This window comes from Hylobates moloch, unplaced genomic scaffold (assembly GCF_009828535.3).
Source record: "Hylobates moloch isolate HMO894 unplaced genomic scaffold, HMol_V3 SCAFFOLD_19, whole genome shotgun sequence".
In the NCBI taxonomy this organism is placed as follows: Eukaryota; Metazoa; Chordata; class Mammalia; order Primates; family Hylobatidae; genus Hylobates; species Hylobates moloch.
Window position 1 is genome coordinate 34,312,098 of NW_026652294.1, and position 18,222 is coordinate 34,330,319.

Here is an 18,222-nt window from a genome sequence, read left to right on the forward strand (position 1 = left end):
ATTGTTTGAGATAAAGAGTTTGAGACCAGCCTGGGCAACGTGGCAAAACCCTGTCTCTACGAAAAATATAGAAATTAGCCAGGCATGGTGGCGCATGCCTGTAGCCAGCTACTCAGGAGGCTGAGATAGAATTGCTTGAACCCAGGATGTCAAGGTTGCAGTGAGCCAGGATCTTGGCCACTGCTCTCCAGCCTGGGTGACAGAGTGAGCCTGTCTCAAAAAAAAAAAAGAGTGAGCAATCCTCAAAGTATCCAAGAACAACTACACGACCCAAAGGGAAAACCAGCTGGAGTGCTTAGGCCTTGGCTGTAGTCACTAAGGAATGGCATCAATCTCAGAAACCCTGAAGATGGGGTCAATTTAGGAAGAAGCTATTTATTCTGTACTGTCTTTGGCCTCCACCCAAGGTCTGGCATCAACCCATCCTTCAAACTCATAGTTCAGCGAGGTTAGAGCACTTAGGGAGAAGCAGGGAACACAGCCAGGGTTTGAGAGAAGACCAGCACACAACTCTCAGTGATCTGGAGAGAGGAAGACTAAATTACTGTGGTTCAGGCAGCCTTGCCAGGTGATGTCTTCCCAAAACTCCTCAGGTGTATATTCCTCCCTGATTGTGCCACCGAGGTCTCCTTCCCTTCAGTTTGGGACTTAAAACTTCCACCAATAACGTGTGAGTATGTGCACCCATGCAGGAACTTGTCCCGGAACTCACAACTGGAAACACCTCCCTGCTTGGCGCTGCCCAGAAGACTATGTAGATGGCCAAGAAACCGACTTCCATTATAAAATGTTTTTCTGTATATACCAGGAAAAAGATGCTTAAAATCCCAATCACCACTTTATTATGTGGCAGTCACCATGGTGCCAGCCTCTGCCTTCCCCATGTCACCCTAATCCAGGGCTCTCCAACCTTATTCATGTTTGAGTTTTCACAAGTCAATGTCCATTAAGGCCTTGTGCTCCCCTTTTCTTCAATACAGGGCAGGGCCCATATAATTTGGGTCTCAAGAATTGATGGTTGTCTCTTAACTGGTCCTGGTGAGGCGCACTCACAGCAGTGAGTGCAGAGTCCTGGGAGGGCACGGATGACGGAGGCTACCCCAAGAGGGGCTGGATGTAGGAGCAGAGACATTTCTTGATCTTTTACTCTGCAAACTGGTCCAAGAACTTGAGGTAGGCCTGACGTTGGGGTGCAGCTGCTGGAATGAAGTGGCCACCAGAGTGGGTGAGGGTGATGGCTCCGGGAAATCGGCTGGCCAGTTGCATACTCTCCTGAGAGGGGATGACTTTGTCAGCGTCCCCAAAAACATGGAGCGAAGGCAATGACAAGGGCCTTTGCAGGATGGATTCCTTGAACCCAATGCCCCGGGGACAGAAACCAGACACCAAGATGAGAAACCGTGGCAAGGGGAAGCGGGGATCGCCTGCCTGGCCCAGGGCACACACAAGGGCTGCTAGCGCAGCCCCTTGGCTGAAACCAAGAAGGCCGTCAAAAGGCCCCAGCCTGTTCAGTGCCTGTGCCACCATCCCCAGTGATTCCTCCAGGCCCCTGCATACGGCGGGCTCTTCCAATGCGAAGAAAACGTCGGCCTCCTGCTCTGAAAACCACCACCCTCGAGGCTGCTCCTCTGGAGGGCAGGACCCTACAGAGATATGAGGAAAGAGGATGGGATTAGGGCATGGGAGGCTCCAGGAAGGAAAGAAATGAGAAAGGGCAGGACGGTCCGAGATGACAGAAAGGAAAAGAGAGGGAATCGAGGCGAAAGTCCGGGGGAAAAGAGAGGGGGTAATGGATTGGCCTGAACAGGAGACAGCGGAGGAAGACGATGAAGGCGGAAGCCTGGGAGGACAGGCTGCAGTTTGAGCAAAGAGGGTATGGGCCGCGAGAAATGAAGGGTGTGGACTGGGTGGGAGGAATGAGGGTGGACGCAGGGTGGGGGATGCTGAAGGGTGTCGAGGAGAACGAAACAAGATGGAGAAAACAGTGCATTTCTGGAGCGGGGCTTGTCTCACCGAAGTCTGATCTGGCGCCCTCAGGGCCCGGGGGGTCGGGGACCGGGTGCGGGCCGCTGAGGCACACGAGCTCGGCGCGGCCCCGCAGCGCCTTCCTCAGCGCCCCGGTCTTCTCACGGAAGCCCCGCTCACTCTGCCGGAAGCCCGCCAGGCACAAGACCCGCAGGGGCCGCTGCGCGGCCATTATGCCCGGCAAGGAGCGACGGAAGCACCGGAAGCGGTCTTTCCCCGAGCGGAAGCACAATGCAAGGGGCGGAACCAAACGTCGGCACCGCCCCGAGGGCGGGCCTCGGAGCGCCAAGGCGTTCCCATGACAACGGCAAAAGGCGGGACGCAGCCAGAGCAGGGGCGGATACCTGAGGCCCGGGAGCGTGTCAAGGAGCAAGCGGCGCCACCTTCTCGTCCCTGCAGCTGCAGTCCTCGCAAGCCGCGGCTGAAGGGGGATGCGTGGACCCCTCCTGCACCTGAGGTCGCAGACTTTGGTCAGGGTCTCTCTTCTGCGACCCTGCATTTCCCTCCGCTCCGCTCCTGTGCATTTCCCGTCGCGGTCGCAGGGCGGCGGCCTCGGCTCGTGTCGCCAGGGAGGCGGCCAGTGCCCAGGCGCGGTCTCTCCTCCCTCCTGGAAGCCCCCGCCTACCTTCCTCCGCGCGGGCCGGCCCAGGGTGTGGGGACGCCGGTCCTGACCGTGGTTCACCGTCCAGGGCCCCAAGGAGCTGCCAGCGTAGAAGTCCATCGGGTAGGGCTGCTGCCAGGAAATGTCCCTCAGAGCCACGGCCGCCTAGGGGAGGGGAGGGAGTGGACGATAACATTTGCTAGGGTTTTTCTGCTCCTGGATTACTGAATTCAGTCCTCAGGACGGCCTGTGAAGGGCACACTGTCCCCTGCCACAGAAGGGAAATGTGTGGTTCAGAGAGGTTCAGGGCCTTGCCTAAGGCTACACAGCTAGGAAGTGACTCCGTTGGAGAAATCAAGACGGACTCCGGAATCAATGAACATAACGAAATGCTGCCCACCCACCCCACTCCACTCCAGACCTCACCCTACTCCAGACCTCACCTTTGAGAACCACGTCCAAAGCCCACTCTCTCCCAGAGCTTGGTGTTACCTCATAGGGTGTCAGCAGCGGCTTGGGGAAGGCTGTGCCCCAGTCAATGGAGAGACGTGGACATGCCACCTGCACCCACCTGGGAAGGGAAGCCAGGTCAGACCCTAGGAAGGGCCTCCTCCTCTCCCAGGCAGCATGCTGAAGAACATGACTGCCCCCAGCACACCCATTCATTAACAAGCTTTATGAATCCTAAAGTAAAGACAGTGACCCACTGCTGTTTGGAATACTGTATTGTTGTGTGTTTTCTCCTGTTTCCTCTGCCGACAATGAGCTTTCCAGGGCAGCTCACTGGTGATAGTATCCCCAGAACCAAATTTAGTACCTGGTACAGGGCAGGTGTCAGCCACCGCTCAAACTCATCTCACAAGGACAAATGTGATGTTGCCATTGCCTCTGAGCCCCAAAGTCCCAAAGCAGGTATGACCCAGTTAGCCCTCCCAGGGAGGTCTCTGTAAACAGTAAAATTCCATGACCATGGAAGCAATTCCTGTTGGCTCCAGCCTTCAAGACGAGCTGGCAAGACCCAGCTTCTAAGCTTCTTTAGCCAGTCATAGCCAGGCGGATACTCACACGTCCACCTCGGGAAGTAGGCTAAGCTTGCTGGGGAAGATCTCAGAAAGCAGCAGCCTCACGAAGGGAAGGCCCAAGGCTCGGAGTCGAGATTCCAGGTGCTGTTGGGAGAGGGAGGCAGGGTGGGGGGTCACCTGGGCAAGCAGCCAAAGCTGAACCTGTGGCCTACTGGTTTTCCCAGCTGTGTTCCCAGTCACTCCCCTCCTCCAGAGGCTGTCCTGAGCCCACTGACCTCCAGGATCTTAGGACTGCCCTGGCGGCCCAAAGTGCCCAGAATAAGGCCCCAGGACTTAGCTGAGCGGGCAGTGGCTATGGCTTCTTGGCGAGCAGCCTGCATGTGCTGGTGGTCATAGTGCTCTCTGGATAGGACTTTGCTATATGGGTCATACCTGGAAAAGACGCAGTCAGGGTCACTGTGGCAGCCGCTGTCGGGACCACTATTATGCACACAGCTCCTGACTCAGCCCCGTGGGCTCCCGAACCTTTAGGCCCCACGCAGGTAATTAGGAACAGAGGCAAGAGCGGGGATTGTCGTTAGGAAGATCTGTCCCACAGCTGGAGCAGACAAGAGTGGGCGGCTTTAGGATCTCCGTGTAAACCCCAGGAGACGGGTAGGCAACAGCAGCCCTGGGGCTAATGCCCAGATCCAGGGCCCAAGTGCCTCAGATCCTTAGGGCTGGTGGCTTAGTGGCCAGGAAAGGGGGATGCAACCAATTGAGGACCTCAGTGGCAAGGAATCTCACCCCTCACCAGCTGGTCAGCCCAGCCCGGCCCAGCTCATACCGGTAAGCGGGGACATTGGGGTTGGCAATCATGACAGACTCCAGATGGAAGCGGCCATCTCCAAGATACCTGCAGGGGTGGAAAGGAGGCTGTAAGTGTGGTTTAGGGCAGCACAAGAGGCACTCGCTGGCTTAGAAGTCGACAGGGCTGGCCGGGCATGGTGGCTCATGCCTGTAATCCCAGCACTTCGGGAGACCGAGGCGGGCGGATCATGAGGTCAGGAGATTGAGACCATCCTGGCTAACACGGTGAAACCCTGTCTCTACTAAAAATACAAAAACTTAGTTGGGCATGGTGGCGGACGCCTGTAGTCCCAGCTACTGGGGAGGCTGAGGCAGGAGAATCACTTGAACCCGGGAGGCGGAGACTGCAGTGAGCCGAGATCGCACCTCTGCACTCCAGCCTGGGCGACAGAGCAAGACTGTCTCAAAAAAAAAAAAGTCCAGAGGACTGAGTTCACAGCTGGCTGTGCTGTGACTGTGTAAACTGGGACAAGACTTCATTTCACCTCTTGGAGCCTTGGTTTTCTCATGTGTGAAATAAGGAGTTTGAATTGGATGCCTCTACGGTCCCTCTATTTACATAATGCAGTATCTAAGAACTGTCCCACCGCAAGCTTCTGGGGAAGAGTGAAGGCGCAGCCCGGCCGTGGTGAGGCCACCTGGGGTTCTAGAGCTCCTCATTTGGAAGTTGGGGAACAGATTCTCCTTTGCAAGCTCAATACAGATGTGGACAGTAGTGTTCAAGGAGTCATCCACGCCAGCAGTAACCAACATTTTTGGCACCGGGAACAGCTTTTGTGGAAGACACAGGTGGGATTGGGGGATGGTTTCAGGATGAAACTGGTCTCACCTCAGATCATCAGGCATTAGAATCTCATAAAGATCATGCAACCTAGATCTCTGGCATGCACAGGTCACGATAGGGTTTGAGCTCCTATGAGAATCTAATGCCGCGGCGGATCTGACAGGAGGCGGAGCTCAGGTGGTCATGCTGGCTGGCCCACCCCTCACCTTCTACCGTGCGGCAGGGTTCCTAACAGGCCATGGGACCAGGGGTTGGGGACCTCTGGTGTATGCTGTACATGAGGTTGCAGGACATACAATGGCTACTTTCTGCCCAGACTAGCTCTTGGGGCCAGTTACTGAGTTATAACAACAGCTACCAGATTTTCATTTTGTTTTTTTGAGGCAGGGTCTTACTCTGTCACCCAGGTTGAATGACTCGATCATGGCTCACTGCAGCCTCGACCTCCCAGGCTCAAGTGATCCTCTCACCTAAGCCTCCTGAGGAGCTGGGACTACAGGCATGGACGCTGTACCCAGCTAATTTTTCTTTCTTTCTTTTTTTTTTTTTGGAGAGAACAGGGTTTCATTATGTTCCCCAAGCTGGTCTCAAACTCCTGGACATATGCAATTCTCCTGCCTTGGCCTCCCAAAGTGTTGAGATTCCAGGCGTGAGCCACCGTGCCCGGCCAACAGCTCCTGTTTATTGGACTTGTGCCTTCTATGTACCAGGCATAGACCAAGTACCTGATGTGAATTAGTTCACGCAGTCCTATCTACTAATCCTCCAAGATACGCAGAGTGTACCTATTTTACAGAAGATAACAACTGAGGCTCAGGGATGTTAAGAAACTTGCCTAATATTAAACAGCTAGGAAGCAGTGTGTCTGAGGCTCAACCCAGGCTGTACCAAGTGTGCCCCCAGACGTGCTGTCCCTGACAGGAGCTTCCCAGCCCACGAAGACTCCAGAACGTGGAAGATAACCTGCCTGTGGCAGCTCCTTCTCTCCCTCTTGGAGACCACACTTCATTCTGATGAATGGCTAACACTCAGCGTGTCCCTCCCTCCAACATACACTTTGAGGCCCCCAAGGGTAGCGACTGAGTGGCCGGCACAGGGGAAATGCCGCTCAGTGCTGCTTGGGGAGCAGGGCTGCCAGGTCTGGGCTGGGGAAGGCCCTGATGTGGGCCTGTCTGGGGCAGGGGTGTCAGGCCTGTGGAAACAGCCTCTGAAGCCCCAGAGGTGGGACCGAGTCAGGGAGTGCCCCTCCCTCCCTGCCATTAGCACAGAACGGGGCTCCCTTCCCTAGTCCCAGTCGGGGGAGCTGTAGGCTCTCAGGCTGGCTGCATTCACACAACATTAAGCATTTCCATTACCTAAAATAATTAGGCGGCAGGAGACACACTGCTTCTGCTTGTTAGCTGTCCGGATGGTAAATTAATGGGGCTGCAGCCTGGGCGTGCCCATCCATCTTCTCCAATTATATTCCCACCATTTCCAGCCCACCCTCACCCCCCCATCAGGCCCTCTGATTCCTGCCCCCACCCTGCACAGCCTTCTGGCTGATGGACTGGGCAGTGGAGAAAGCGACAGTAGACCTGAGGTCTGCTCCCTGTTTGGTCCCTCCCTTGCAGTGTGACCTTGGCCTCACAGGTAAGGAGCATTAGATTTGGTTTCTTTCCTGGATGATGAAGCTTAGGCTCCCTCCCAGGGTACACGCATGTCTCTAGGAATTACTTGGCCCCCATTTTTAACTTACACAACGGCCTCCACCTCTTTGGACAGTCGGGGGGATGTGCAGCCCAGGATCTCTCCAGGGGACAGGGGCTTGCACTGTGGGACACTCACACGATACTCGGCTTTCAGTTCCTGGGCGGCTGCCTGTGGGAATGACGAGGGAAGTGAAGCCAGTGGCTGGAGCAGGAGAGCCAGGGCTGAGAAACAGCCTGGAGCACCTGGGGATCCGGCAACAGCCGGAGAGTGGCCGCTGTCCACCCTGCGGGAGGCCGAGAATCCTCGTTCCACCCACCTGCAAGGTCGACACAAACTGAATGGTGCTGACCAGGGCAAGGGCAGTGGCTGGGGGAAAGGTGAGGCGGAGAGAGTCCAGGAGGTGGGCAGTGTCTATCCGGATGTCCACAAAGACGTACAGCACCCGGAAGTCTTGGGCAGAGGTGTCCATGGGAACTGTGGGAGGGAGGAGTTCAGGGACTGTTTGGGAAGGCAGGAGCAGCAGAGGGCCTGGCCACGCTCAGGTCTCTGAGCAGCCAGGCCCAGTGGCTTCAGCCTGGGGGTAAAAGGACAGAGTAGGAGAAGAGGGGGTCACAGGTCCCCTAGAAGCTCCTTCTCAATCAGACTTCTCTGTCACCCGGCCGGGGCCCGGCCTGCTCTACAACCAACAGCCTTTCAAACACCTGCATCTGGGACACAGCACGGTTGCCAAGGCAACCAAATCCAAAGGAAAGATTCACCTGCAGAGCAGGAAGGCAGAGGCCACCCCAGAAACCAGGAGGGACCTCGTGTCTCCAAGCAGGACAAGAAGGCACTGCCATGGGGAAGATGAGTGTGTAGCCTGCCTCCCTGCCAGCCCTGCCACCGTCCAGGTGTCCTGGCCCCACCATACTCAGGCAACTGTGGCCGTAGTGCACCAAGAAGTCAGCTCCCAGGGCCCTCGCCGTGAAGTCATCCACACAGCAAGCCCCGTAGGTCACGTCACCCATCACCATCACCTCCGCCTCTGTGAACCTGTGGGGGCAGGGGTGGGGAACGGTGGGACAGGGACACAGGGAGTGAGGGAGGAGAGATCCAACCCTGGGAGGGTGTCTCAGGGCCCAACTCCTCTCTCCCTACCTCTCCCGGTTCCTTGGGTTGGCAGCTGCCACTTCTGCCAACAAAGAGTAGGAGGGGCACAGCTGCCGCCTCCCCCAGCCTGGCAGCCGCTCCTGGAACTGTTGCTCCATGAGGACCCTCATTCCTCTACCCAGGCTCAGGCTGCAGGAGGACCCCAACCTTCAGTCCAGCACACATGGGGTCAAAACACAGACGCCCCATGCCCTGACTCACCCACCCAGAGCCACGAGCATGCACACACACCCAAAGGTCCTCACTCCCGCGCTGAGTGCTGTGGTGGGCATGGGTGTGGCTGCATGAATACACACAGCCTCCCTCTTGCCGGGACCCTCACTCCCTCCCTAACACAGGCAGGGCCCTCTCGCCCGGACCCCCACTACCTCCCCACCGCAGGCAGGGCCCTCTCGCCTGGACCCCCACTACCTCCCCACCACAGGCAGGGCCCTCTCGCCTGGACCCCCACTACCTCCCCACCACAGGCAGGGCCCTTGGTGCCCTGGACTGGGGGACCCAGGCACAGCTCCCCATAGTACATGGCACCACCTACACGCCTCCTGCGTCAGGAAGAGGAGGCTCTGGCCAGAACACTGCCGTGGGAACTGCTGCCAGGCCTGAATCTCTGGGGGAGGGGGTGGGTGGGGAAGACCTTGCACCCCTGAACTCACCCTAGAATGGAGGAGAACCCCCTCTTCCTTGGAAGAGACTCACACTTGGGGCGTGGAGCCTGGCTCAGTGACTGGGGTCCCCCCATCCTCCCCCTGGGGTGTGACAGTGGAAGAGCTGAACTCCTGCTAGTCACCCCCTCCTCCACCCCCTTCCCCAAATCAGGCTGTGCCCAGAAGCAGATTATTCAGCTCCTTAGAATGCAGCCCAGGCGTCTGAGTCAGCCAGAGCACTTAATTTTTTATAGATTAAAATGTATGCAAATTGGCCTGAGCCCCAGAGAGCATCCCCAAGGGGCAAGAAGGTGGGAGCAGGGAAGTGAGTCTGTGGCAACAAGATGGGGCAGCAGGGGAGGGATGGGGGCAGGAAGGAGAGGGACGGGAGGACAACAAGGGAGGATGGGGGGCAGGAAAAGGGATGGGGACAGGAGGAGGGAGGTTCCCAGCATGAGATGACCTCCTCTTTCTTCGTTCCCCTCCCCTGTTCCTGTGCTGGTTCCAGATGGCTGAGCTCTCACCCTCCCCACCAAGGACGGCTCATTGTATTGCAGAAACTTAGAGTGACAGGGGTAGGATGTAGAGGAACTAAATACCTTCTCCCAGGCACCTCCCCGCTCCAAACCCATCGTTGCCCTAATTCCCCAAATGTGCCTGAGGAAAAGGTGCCCCCCGCCGCCCCCCACCAGCAGACCTCCTACTGATCACTCAGTGCATTTCAGGGCAGCTTGGAGAATTCTTAGGTTCCTCCCCAGGTCCTACCACCTGCTCTGGGCCTAGCTTTGAAGACACTGGGATTGATTTCTTTCTCTGTCCCAAATGTTTAGGGGAGGGGGATTTGCAGGGACAAGCAGGGCTCTCAGCAAGCTGGGAGATTTGTTTTGGGTTTTCCCTGAGTGTGTGTATGGTTGTGGGAGGGAAAGGGGGAAGGTGGAGGTTCAGAAGGAAAAAATGCCCGCCACCAGGGCATTACCCACCAGGGCATTACCCACCCGGGTAATGAGCATAGGGGGTGGGGGAAACCTGGCTCACCCTCCTCTCCAGTGCCCCAAGCCTCACCTTTCCAAGATATCCACAATGGTGCAGGCAAAGAGGAGGAGGCCTTCTGGCATTTGCAAGGCCACTGCAAGACGAGCAGAGACATGAGAGGTGGAGGGCTAGGAAGGGGCTGCAAGGGGGACACTGTCCCATCTGGGCCAGGCAACCTTTCCACCCCCACCCCAGCTCAATGATCACGGGCTCACCCTTCTTGGCCTGGGCTTGTTGGATCCTCCAGATGGTCTTGGGGATCTCAAAGTTGTAGTTGGAAGGCAGGACCTGGATTGCTGCCTGCAGCTGGGGGTTCTTCAGGATCTCAGGGGGAATCTGATTGGCCACACGGCCCCGAGGGGCCTGACCTAGAATGGATATAAGGCCTGAGTTGGTGTCTGTCTTTGGCCGCAGCCAGATTGAGATGGAATAGGGATCCCTTTTCAGGGCCTGCTGGTGCCCCCTCTCAAGCATAGAAATAAAAATTTTGAGTCATCTCAAGAAAAATCCCAGGCATCTTAGCTAGCCCTACAACCAGCAATTAGGGAAGCAAATAACTTGCTAAACAAGAAGATAATAAACAACAGTCACCCAGGTCAGAGTCGCGAGATGTCTGGTTCCCACAGAAACTACACATAACACCTTGACATATATCCCTAAGTTGTTTTTCAGAAACCAGGACCCCCACCCCCCACCAGGTGAAAAATGCCAACTAATTGCTGTCATGTAAGACCTCAGACAGACTGAAGCCAGCAAATAGGTTAAGAAAGTTCCAGAAATTCCCCAGCCCTTAATTCACTTTAAAGATCCCTCGCAGCCCAGCCTTTAAAAACCCTCTGCAGCCGGGCGCGGTGGCTCAGGCCTGTAATCCCAGCACTTTGGGAGGCCGAGGCAGGCGGATCACGAGGTCAGGAGATCGAGACCATCCTGGCTAACACGGGGAAACCCCGTCTCTACAAAAAATACAAAAAATTAGCCGGGCGTGGTGGCGGGCGCCTGCAACCCCAGCTACTCGGGAGGCTGAGGCAGGAGAATGGTGTGAACCCGGGAGACGGAGCTTGCAGTGAGCCGAGATTGCGCCACTGCACTCCAGCCTGGGTGACAGAGCGAGACTCCATCTCAAAAATATATAAATAAATAAATAAATAAAATAAAATAAAATAAAAACCCTTTGCTTGTAAGCCATCAGGGAGTTTAGGTCTTAAGCTTTAGCTGCCCAGTCTTCTTGCTTGGTGCCTTACAATAAATGCTTGTTCTCTCCCTGCAAATCTCAATGTCAGTGTTTGGCTTTGCTTTGTGAGGATGGGAAGACCCAAGTTGAGTTCGGTAACAAGACCCAGCTAAGCTGTTAACTCCACCAAGTTTAAGGGCCAGATCCAGACACCAAGGGGGTTGGCCCAGCTTTTGTTCTCACTGAATTCATCCTGAAGGTAGAGACAATTCATTAAGCCAGAAGGTAACCGGTATAATTTCCACGTTGTGAAATGACTGGGAATCGAAGACTTGAGCCCATGAATAGAACATGGCTCACCTTCTTCCTCAGGAGAGCAGAGGTGACACCAGGGGCTAAGGAGCAAAGAATGAGTCTGAGTCCATATACTGCTCCTTGATAGAGAACAGCCCTGTGGAAAACCTAAGTCAGTCTAGCCAGCCCAGCCAGCCTGGGAGAATGTCCCCCCTCTCCCACTTCCTGAGGACACCTTGAAGTTTTGAGCTTCTAATGAGGTCTATAAAAAAACCGTTAAACATGAATACTAAGTTAAAAGCCTGCCCTCCTTACTCAGAATCCCACTGACTATGGCCACACTGTTCATTCTTTCACGCTTACCTCCTCTCATTTAAAAGGGAAATAAACATCATACATTTCACTGACTTAGCTGTCCCATTGCTCCTCCTTACTCTTAAACCAGGAAGGATGGAAAGAACACTTGAGTCAGGGTGGTGGATGTATCCGTAAGGACAGAAAAGTGACCTCGTCCCTTAGTGACCAGCAGTCTCGGGGGGCAAAGACAGGTGTACACATAATTACAACTCCTGGAGTAAAGGGGAAACCGTGGCCCTTAGTAAGACTGCAACTCTTACTCTGGTCTCATCCTACTCTTAAGTAGGATAAAAAATAATAAGCTGAATAAACAATTCAGCTTATTATTTTTTAAGGCAGGGTCTCACTCCATCACCCAGGCTGGAGTGCAGGGGCGCAATCATGGTCCACTGCGGCCTCAACCTCCTGGGCTCAAATGATAATCCTCCCACCTCAGCCTCCCCAGTAGCTAGGACCACAGGCATGTGCCAAGACGCAGGGCTAATTATTATTATTATTTTTTTTGAGACAGTCTCACTCTGTCTGTCAGCCAGGCTGGAGTGCAGTGGTGCAATCTCGGCTCACTGCAACCTCAGCCTCTCGGACTCAAGCACTGCTCCTGCCTCAGCCTCCCGAGTAGCTGGGATTACAGGCGTGTGGTATCACACTCGGCTAATTTTTGTATTTTTAGTAGAGACAGGGTTTCACCATGTTGGCCAGGCTGGTCTCGAACTCCTGACCTCAGGTAATCCGCCCGCCTCAGCCTCCCAGAGTGCTGGGATTACAGGTGTAAGCCACCGTGCTCAGCCATGCACGGCTATTTTTTATTTTTTTGTGCATACAGGGTCCCCCTATCTTGCCCAGACTGGTGTGGAATTCCTGGGCTCACACAATCCTCCTTAGCCTCCCAAAGTGCTCAGACTAAAGGTGTAAGCCACTATGCCCTGCCCCCACAATTAAGCTTAGTTCAACCCCGTTATCTCTTTAGGAGCCACACAGTCTGAGGATATGAAAAAGCAAGAAATTAACTTATTCAACGAATATGTATTGAGACTGTACTATGTGCCACAGCTTCTGCTAGGGCCCCACACTATGATAAGAGGGACCCGCCCAGACATGAGGCTTCACCCACTGTGTGGGCGGCGGTGGGGATGGTCCAGTGGAGATCTAGTCTGGCAGGCTGGGGCTCTGAGACCAGATTTGAATGTTACCACTGCTATGGTTTTTGGTCAGTTGTTTCAAAAGCCTTGGACAATCAGCCTAGGCTTCCTAGGCCCATTACAGATCCTCCTCTGACAGGTCCCTAGTGGTCGCTGGGGTGTAGGAACTGCTAACATTAGCCCTTCAATGTGTCCCAGGGACCAGCAGGCACCTCCTCCTTTATCACGTGGCTATGATATGTTTACATTAACATTCCCCCAGTAGACTGAGATCTCTGATTCTAGTACCTGCACCCAGCGCAGGCCTGGCATTCGGTGGGCGCTCAGTTAATGCCTGGCGAATGAAACCTTATGCCTCTTCCCTGAAAGCATTCTCTGAGGGCGCACTCGTAAAATGCCCGCTGCAACTGGCCTGGCCCTTTCCCTCCCCGTCGAGTCCATTTTATCCGTCAATCTTCCTCCGTCCGTCTGCCCGCCAAGGCAAGGCTGTAGTTTCCGATTTGAGGATTAAGGGCCGCTCTCGGTCGCGCCCTAAAGCTGCAAAAGACTGGTACCCCTGGGCTCCAGCTGACAGCGACCCCGAGCTGGTGACAGCGGCCCAAAGCGACTAACAGCGGGATCTAGCGGAGAAAGGCGCCGCCGCCGTTAAAGGGGGGTGGTCCTGTCCCTAATTTGGGGGCCCCGCCCCAAGATGCGAGGTCTGGAGGGCGCAGCGTTGCAGCACCCACCTCTGCCAGGGCCGTTTCGGCTGCCCTGCTCCGCTGCCCCGGACACAACCAGCGCCGCCATCACCTGCCTGCGCACGTGGTACTAAAAAGACAGCGCTGGAAGAACGCGGAGAGGGCAGACATTGCGATCGATCGCCGATCGGTCAGCGGGGGCGGGGGCGGGGGATATCCGCTGGGCGGGGCCATAAAAAAAAGGATGAGATGGGGGCGGGGCTATAGTGGGCTCCACCCTAGCCCAGAATGCCGGGACTCAGGATTCCCTAGTGGTCCCCGACTACGGCAGTTGCCCTCACCCTGCGACTTAGTCTCCCACTCCTCTCCCCGGCCGGGCACGAGCCTGGCACTCCCGGACCAGTGCTCTCCTATGTGCGAACTCCCTGCACGAACTCTGCAGGCCGAGTCTTGTGAAGGGGGACACCCACCAGATGTTCCTTGAGCCCCCCTGCCAGTCTCCCCTCCTGGTAATCAGTGGTCGGTCACCCGGCCGCCGTGTGGGGCCACGTTCCCTACCTAGGGGGACTCCACTGTCCGGCAGGACAGAACTCAGGGACCAACAGCCCAGCTCCAAGTTGAGAGTCTTGGTGCAGGTTTCTGGATCGCCCTTACCACCTTTTTAAATTATTTTTTTTTGAGACAGAGTCTTGGTCTGTCACCCAGGCTGGAGTGCAGTGGTGCGATCATGGTTCACAGTAGTCTCAACCTTCTGGGCTCAAGCTATCTTCCTGCCTCAGCCCCCTGAGTACCCAGGACCACAGGCGTACGTTCAGCTAATTTTTTTTCTTTTTTTTTTTCTTTAGTAGAGATAAGGTTTCATTATTTTGCTCAGGCTGGTCTTGAACCTCTGGACTCAAGCAATCCTCCCACTTTGGCCTCCCAAAGTGCTGGGATTACAGGCGTGAGCCACTGCACCCAGCCTTTATCATCCACCGTGTAGACCCTGTAGAAACTGCCCCTCTGGGGAAGGCCCACAGCCTGAGGGTGCTTTCCTGGGAGGGTGGGCAGTCGAGGACTGTGATGTCTAACCCTTCTGGACCCTGGCCAACCTTTGCCTTGCCCCTCAGGGCTAGTCTTTCTCCTGATCACTGGCCAGAGCTCCAGAGACCCCAAAGAGAAGACAGCCAGTGAGACGGCTTTGACCTTTGGAAGAGCAAAGTACCTGCAGGACTGGCCCTCAGCAGTCTGTCCCGTGGAACAATGGTCTTTCAGGGCTGACGGTCTACCCAGCCCCCTGGCATCCTCCTCCTCTCTCTGCGGTGGTGCTGTGAGCACAGCTGGTCCTTTAAGTCAGCTCTGTGGCCTCGGGCTCCCCCAGAGGCCCTCCCTGCTTGGAAACCCCTAATTAATGTTCAGGGAGAAGTGAAAACAAGCAGCCAGAGACAGGCCCTGCCTGGGAGGCTGCCCAGACAGGAGGAATGGCTGGACAGGCAGGGAGTGAGCAGCTGAGGGGCAATCACCAAGGGTCAGTGCTGTGCCCCTAAGGCCGCAGGCACTTAGGACAGGTAGCTCTAGACAGAAAAGTGACCAATGGGGGTCCCAGGAACACTCCCCTCAACTCGATAAGCATCCAGACTAGACCTTCCCATCTCCCCCCAGCTTCTCTGGATCCCCAGGGTGCAAGATCTGAATTCCAGGAGCTCAGCCCCTCCTCTCTCGGGACACCACCGCCCAGCCTGTGGACAGCCTTAGCTCTGGCTGCAGCATGGAGTTTCAAGGGGAAACGACTGGCTCCAACTGAGCAATGGCTTCTCCCTAGCAGGCGCCATATCCCTTGGGACCTTTCCCTCATCAGAGGTGGGGCCTGTTTGATGGCAAAGGTCCCATCCCTCTTGTAACATTGCTCCGTATCCACTGTGCCTAATGAGCTGCTCCGGCCCCCATTAGGAAGCCGGATGATGCCTAGGAGAACTGGACATGAAGAACAGATGTGAGAATGCTTCTCCAAGACCCCGTGGTGCAGGACATTGGGGGCTGCCATTCAGCTTGGGCTGAGGGCACCTCCATCTGTCTGTGGGGGTCTCCCTGCCTGAGTTACTCAGCAGTCTGAGTAATTACTGCCTGACAAGAAGGCGGGCACAGTGCACCCCGACAGTACACCACAACACCCGCCTTCACTCGCCCCCACCCCCTGGCTGGACTCCAAGGCAGCACCCAGCCCTCCTGAGGCCTGAAATAACTCTGCTTCTCACACTCACGCCCAGCCCCAGCCAACTTTTCCTGAGATGCTAGAGTTTGTGGGCTAGGGGTTCATGGGGAGGCGGCTTGGGGAGGTGGAAGGAGGATTATCCCACATTCAGGCCATGAGTCAGACCCACACTTTATCGCTGACCTGTGATGTGACGCTGAGCAAGTTGTTCATCCTCTTGGGCCTCGGTGTACTGACAGAGGACCTCTCAGGCTCCCATTGTCAGGGCTAAGTCAGGCAGTGGGGTCAGCACTGCCTTGCAGCTGGTGGCTAAGAGAAGGAATACCTCACCTTCTGCTCCTACCCCAAGAGGGACCAATCTTTTTTTGTTCGTGTTTAACTGCTCCTGTGGCCATGGGCAGTGTGCCCAGAGTAGCAGCCATCAATCTTTTTTTATCTTTAAACTTTTTTTTTTTAAATAGAGATGGAGTCTCACTATGTTGCCCAAGCTGGTCTCAAACTCCTGGCCTCAAGCGATCCTCCCACTCCAGCCTTCCAAAGTGGTGAGATAATAGGTGTGAGCCCATGGTCCTCAGGAAGGACCAATCTTATTCATCTTCAGAACAAGGTTACTTCTCATCTTCAATCATCTGCATGGAATGCCCTTCCCCCTTCTTAGTGTGATGAACTCAGCCTTCAAGACCTAACTCCAAGACCTAACACCTCTTCTGTGACTGTTTCCTGATTATCCGGTAGCCCCTGGCAGAGCTAGCAGAGCCCTTTCGCAGTCTTTGTGACTTCTGTCAGTCACACTTTAAGATGGTTTGTGGGTCTTTCTTTTCCCACGACACCTGAAGCTTTTGGAAGTCCAAGCCCAGAGCCTTAGCTCAAATCTGAAGCTTCAGTGCCACCAAATGCAGGTATGACTGAATATGTCAGACTGGCCTTTTTTGTTTTGTTTTGTTTTGTTTTGAGACAGTCTCGCTCTGTCACCCAGGCAGGAGTGCAGTGGTGTGATCTCGGCTCATTGCAACCTCCATCTCCTGGGTTCAAGAGATTCTCCCGTAACCTCCCAAGTAGCTGGGATTACAGGCACACACCACCACGCTCGGCTAATTTTTGTATTTTTAATAGAGACAGGGTTTCACCTTGGCCAGGCTGGTCTCGAACTCCTGACCTCAAGTGATCTGCTCAGCTTGGCCTCCCAAAGTGCTGGGATTACAGGTGTGAGCCACCGCGCTCAGCCTGGCCTTCTGTTTTGTTTTTGAGACAGAGTCTCGCTCTGTCACTCAGGCTGGAGTGCAGTGGCGCGATCTTGGCTCACTGCAACCTCCGCCTCCCGGGTTCAAGCGATTCTCCTGCCTCAGCCTCCTGAGTAGCTGGGATTACAGGCGCCTGCCACCATGCCCGGCTAATTTTCGTATTTTTAGTAGAGACCAGGTTTCACCATGCGGGCCAGGCTGGTCTCGATCTCCTGACCTCGTGATCTGCCTGCCTCCGCCTCCCAAAGTGCTAGGATTACAGGCGTGAGCCACCGCGCCCGGCCCTGACCTTCTTTTTGACCTTCCTATCATGTCACCTTTTCCTACGAGGAGGGATTCGGTTGGATTTCTGCCTGGATGTCACCTGCTCAGAGTAGCTTTCCTTGACTGCCACCCTTACCCCCGTATGAGCTCCAGAACAATACTCTGCTTGTTTTTCTTCTAAGCACAATCTTCCCATCTTCTCTGGACTTTCCTCATTTGGCCCCTATTAAAATGGAAACTCCTTGAGGACAGGGCAAAGACAAGTCTTTAAAAAGTCTGCTGAATTTTCAGGAACAGTAGTGCCCCACACATGCTGAGCCTTCGGTGAATATGTGTTGAATGACAGCCTTGGTCCATCACTTTTTCTTCCCTCCGAATCCCTCTGATCCCAGGCCAGTAGGGGGTGCCGCCTCCACCCAGGAAGTCGCCTGGCCCGAACCTTCTCTTCCCTCAGCTCAACAGGCCCCTGCGGGACCCGCTTCCCAAGCGGCGCCTCCCCCATTTTCCGCGAACCCCCTAGCGGGGTCTGTGTGGACCAAGGGAGATCACAGACCGCCCCACACCCCACCCAGGCGGAGACAGCCCACCCGAACCCACACGGGTCCTTCCTTCTCCCTGGAATTTGCAGCTGGCCCTTTCCGAATGCTTGCTCCCCTCCTCTCCCCACAAAAGAACAGTGTCCTGGGACTCGGGGTGCGGGGCAGCCGGGTTCGCTGGAGCTGTTCAGTGCGGGGAAGAGCCGTCGAGACTGGGAGAAGGGGCGCTGGCCAGGGAGGAGCCGGGGCAGGGAGCGGACTCGCGATCCGGACTCTGGGCGGCGGTCCTCGCGTCCCAGCCGCCTCTCCCGATGACCTCCAGCCGCGAAGGGCGAGCGGGCGGGGGCTGGGCTGCGGCTTCGGGCTCCGGGAGGCCTGCGGGGCCGGGGAGGGGCGTGGAGCGGTCGGAGGACCGGCTTGGGGACTGGGGCAGGTGCCTGGACGGACGCGGGCCGAGGCTCTTCCCCGGGGGCGGACGCAGTGAAAACACCTTGGGAGGCGGCGCCGCGCGGCTGAGCGCTGCTGCCCTGGGAATAGGACGGCGCTCGGCA

At 55.8% G+C, this 18,222-nt stretch overlaps 2 protein-coding genes across 5 annotated transcripts; both read right to left on the reverse strand.

The window, feature by feature from the left end:
• Positions 1-825: 825 nt before the first annotated feature.
• On the reverse strand, positions 826-2,223 carry OVCA2 (OVCA2 serine hydrolase domain containing). Its single transcript, XM_032138135.2, has 2 exons — positions 2,014-2,223; positions 826-1,643 (listed from the first exon to the last, which is right to left on the reverse strand). The coding sequence occupies exons 1-2, from the start codon at positions 2,195-2,197 to the stop codon at positions 1,144-1,146; spliced, it is 684 nt and encodes a 227-aa protein (XP_031994026.1). The 5' UTR covers positions 2,198-2,223; the 3' UTR covers positions 826-1,143.
• On the reverse strand, positions 1,529-13,557 carry DPH1 (diphthamide biosynthesis 1). 4 transcript variants are annotated; one of them, XM_032138126.2, is made up of 14 exons: positions 13,488-13,554; positions 10,014-10,166; positions 9,829-9,892; positions 8,111-8,251; positions 7,884-8,005; positions 7,290-7,447; positions 7,020-7,141; positions 4,475-4,543; positions 3,924-4,080; positions 3,692-3,792; positions 3,119-3,197; positions 2,651-2,791; positions 2,370-2,477; positions 1,529-1,643 (listed from the first exon to the last, which is right to left on the reverse strand). In XM_032138126.2, the coding sequence occupies exons 1-13, from the start codon at positions 13,546-13,548 to the stop codon at positions 2,388-2,390; spliced, it is 1,458 nt and encodes a 485-aa protein (XP_031994017.1). In that variant the 5' UTR covers positions 13,549-13,554; the 3' UTR covers positions 1,529-1,643; positions 2,370-2,387. The 4 variants fall into 4 exon arrangements, with proteins under 4 accessions (XP_031994017.1, XP_031994025.1, XP_031994023.1 ...); XM_032138134.2 differs by lacking the exon at positions 8,111-8,251 and having other exon boundaries at positions 7,323-7,447; positions 13,488-13,557; XM_032138132.2 differs by lacking the exon at positions 8,111-8,251 and having other exon boundaries at positions 13,488-13,557.
• Positions 13,558-18,222: the final 4,665 nt, after the last annotated feature.